The sequence below is a fragment of the Perkinsus marinus genome (assembly GCF_000006405.1).
Source record: "Perkinsus marinus ATCC 50983 genomic scaffold scf_1104296929214, whole genome shotgun sequence".
In the NCBI taxonomy this organism is placed as follows: domain Eukaryota; phylum Perkinsozoa; order Perkinsida; family Perkinsidae; genus Perkinsus; species Perkinsus marinus.
Genome location: NW_003216550.1, coordinates 1 through 2,642, shown reverse-complemented (window position 1 = coordinate 2,642; position 2,642 = coordinate 1). Strand labels below are relative to the sequence as shown.

At 47.7% G+C, this 2,642-nt stretch overlaps 3 protein-coding genes across 3 annotated transcripts; all 3 read left to right on the top strand.

Annotated features, from left to right (window-relative positions):
- Window positions 1–109: 109 nt before the first annotated feature.
- Window positions 110–308, top strand: Pmar_PMAR006678 (hypothetical protein; the record flags this gene model as incomplete). Its single annotated transcript, XM_002787909.1, has 1 exon — window positions 110–308. A coding segment is annotated over one exon (199 nt), but the record flags the coding sequence as incomplete, so codon positions are not given.
- A 479-nt stretch (window positions 309–787) lies between these two features.
- Pmar_PMAR006677 (hypothetical protein) lies at window positions 788–1,964 on the top strand (the record flags this gene model as incomplete). Its single annotated transcript, XM_002787908.1, has 7 exons — window positions 788–892; window positions 938–1,095; window positions 1,142–1,211; window positions 1,376–1,494; window positions 1,570–1,678; window positions 1,732–1,878; window positions 1,926–1,964. The coding sequence occupies 7 exons, from the start codon at window positions 788–790 to the stop codon at window positions 1,962–1,964; spliced, it is 747 nt and encodes a 248-aa protein (XP_002787954.1).
- A 371-nt stretch (window positions 1,965–2,335) lies between these two features.
- On the top strand, window positions 2,336–2,632 carry Pmar_PMAR006676 (conserved hypothetical protein; the record flags this gene model as incomplete). The annotated part of the gene is made up of 2 exons (XM_002787907.1): window positions 2,336–2,471; window positions 2,517–2,632. Coding segments are annotated over 2 exons (252 nt in total), but the record flags the coding sequence as incomplete, so codon positions are not given.
- Between the last annotated feature and the right edge of the window lie 10 nt (window positions 2,633–2,642).

The window sequence follows — 2,642 nt, the reverse complement described above, 5'->3', positions numbered from 1 at the left end:
GTGGGGCCTGTCGAGGAGGTTGATACCACTAGGGGCTTGCTGAGGGTAGTAGGTTGGGACCTGCAGGCTAATCTCACTACGTTGTTGTGGTGGTAGGCGACCATAGTAGGGTCTACGCCAGAGCAAGCGATAGAGGTTAATACGCTAGAAAGGGAAGTGCGCTTGGTTGGAGCTCCGCCGCCTCCGCCCCCTGGAGACACCACGCCGAAGCTGACCCCTTATGAGGAGTTGGTCAATAATGTTAGAGGGCATCTACGACGGGCTATGGTTATATTCGAACCTGTGGAGCCCATACGCCCGCTGGATCGGTAGTCGTTGTTGTTATCGTTTCTATGAAGAGTGGGAGTTGTGGTATTACCACGGGGGGAAGGGTAGTGTAGATCAGTTTGGCTTCTTTACGAGGTCTTGGGAAAAACCCAGAAGTTTGATCGGAATTTTCGTACTGTCGTTAACACATGTAATAGACAATGTGTGTATTTTCCAGTACTACCGAAAACAGTGTTGGAATGTCAGTCAGCTTTGTTCGACCGAGCTCAGGAGTTTCCTCACTCCCTATGGGAATTTACGCAATAATTTTGGTAGGAATGTACAGAAACTAGTAGGAATTTTCCGAAATTTCCTCAGAATTTTTATATTGTCACTAAAACGCGAAGTAGAGAATGTGTGTATTTTCCAGCAGTAGTGGAAGGAAAACAACGCGAATGAGTTTGCGTGTTGTGCGTGGTAGGTTTCCCTGCCGACATTGCTCTCAGTGCTTATCTGCTGTTGTTGTTGTTTTTTCATCTGGATGTCGTCCCTTAGTGTCGCAGACATTTGGACGGCGTATTGGCCGTACATAGTGTTGACTCTAGTGGTGGGCGTATGCGGGTATCTGGCTACTATCATTTTTGAGGTAGGGAGAAGTATAGATGGTGTGGTATGGCATGGTATAGTGTAGGATTACCGAAGGCAGTCAACGGCGACTTCTGAGTTCTTGCAAGCAACGGGCGGTACGGGAGAGTACGAGATCGACTTGCCCGAGGAGGAGCTGAATGCGTATCTTGATTTCAAGGAAAAGGTTTTGCAGGAATACCTTGTTAAGGAAAGGAAAGGGAGGTAGAGCTGTACGGCGTGTGGCGAATTGGAGTGCTGTTGATTTTAGGGTGATCTCGGATTTGGACGCCCCTGAGATGATGCGAATCATCCGACATGAAATTCCAGAGTCGGATAGGGTGAGAGGCAGTGTTGCTTTACTCGGCTGAGTTGGAGAGTTTATAAGAATTGTGATAGAATTGTACAGAAATGAGCAATAATTTTTTCCCAGAATATTCATATTGTCACCGACCATGTGCATATTTTCCGGAGTGTATGTCGAATATTTGTGTATGTGTGTCAGCGGAAACTGAAGGCTTTGGTGTTAAAGCGTTGCATCGGGTGCGTCCACGTGTTGGCTCAACTGCAGAGGGATAAGCCGGGCGCAGCGAGAATGATGGATAAGAAACTAGTCGCGGATAAGTATGTTGTGTTGGGGTGGTCGTTGGGGGCCTGAGGGCAGGAGTAGTACTGGGAAGGAGTGCTTCAAGCGGAAAGGGACTTCAATGCTGAGATGGATGATGTGGTGAAAGAGTCGGAAATGATCGAGGAAGGCTTCGGGAGGAATGTGTGGCCGCAGGGGCTGCAGTTTTATAGACTAGAACAGGTGCGTGGGTGTTGGTTTGCCCGAGGGGGTATGGGCGTTGTGGTGGCGTTTAGCATAAGGAGATGATGGCCAAGAAGGAGGCGGATGAGGCAGAGGCGCGAAAGCAGTTGGCTGGTGATTCTAGTGATGGTAGCAGTGGCAAGAGGGACGATGCTGAGGCTACGGAAAGGAAGGAGGAGATGAGGAAACAGCTCCGGGAGGTGGGTTCTTGGGTTTTGGGGTAGTCGATTTACTTACCTCGTTTTAGCGCATCCAGCAAAAGGCAGATCAGAGAAGACGCAAATAGAAAATAGTGTTTAGAGGGAAGGTGGGGGCTTATCTAACTTACTGGTATATTTGATGATAACCTAGCACTTGGTCATCGTGGATGGAGATAGTCACAGCATCGTATGGTCATTTCCTTGCTAGTTGCCTTGGTATTAGAAGTTGTGTTGGTTATGGAGGAGGGGGGCAGTGGGGGGGGGTGACTTTATCGTATATTTGATAATCTATCACCGCATCGTATGGTTGAACTAGTGTAGGAATGTATGGTTGTCTTCCTCGGAAATTTCTTTACTACATACAGAAATTCACTCTTGGTTAGTACGGCAGTTGACCATGTGCATATCTTCCTCCAACACTGTTTTCCAGAGTCACAGCGTTGTTGTCTCTGTAACTATGGACCCTGCTTACTCCTTGTCGAAGTCTCAGCTGCTGGAGTGGGTGAACACCTTATTGCAGACTTCCCTTACCAAGGTCGAACAGTGTGCTTCGGGAGCAGTGTATTGTCAGATTATCGACTCGGTCTTCCCGGGTAGTAGCGACAGTAGTGCTTAGGAGGTGCTGGAGTGTGTATTAGGACGTGTACCGTTGAAGAAAGTGAACTGGATGGCTAAGGTGGACTATGAGTATGTTCATAATTATAAGATATTACAGAGAGCCTTTGATCAATGCAATATAGCTAAGCATATTGATGTTGATAAGC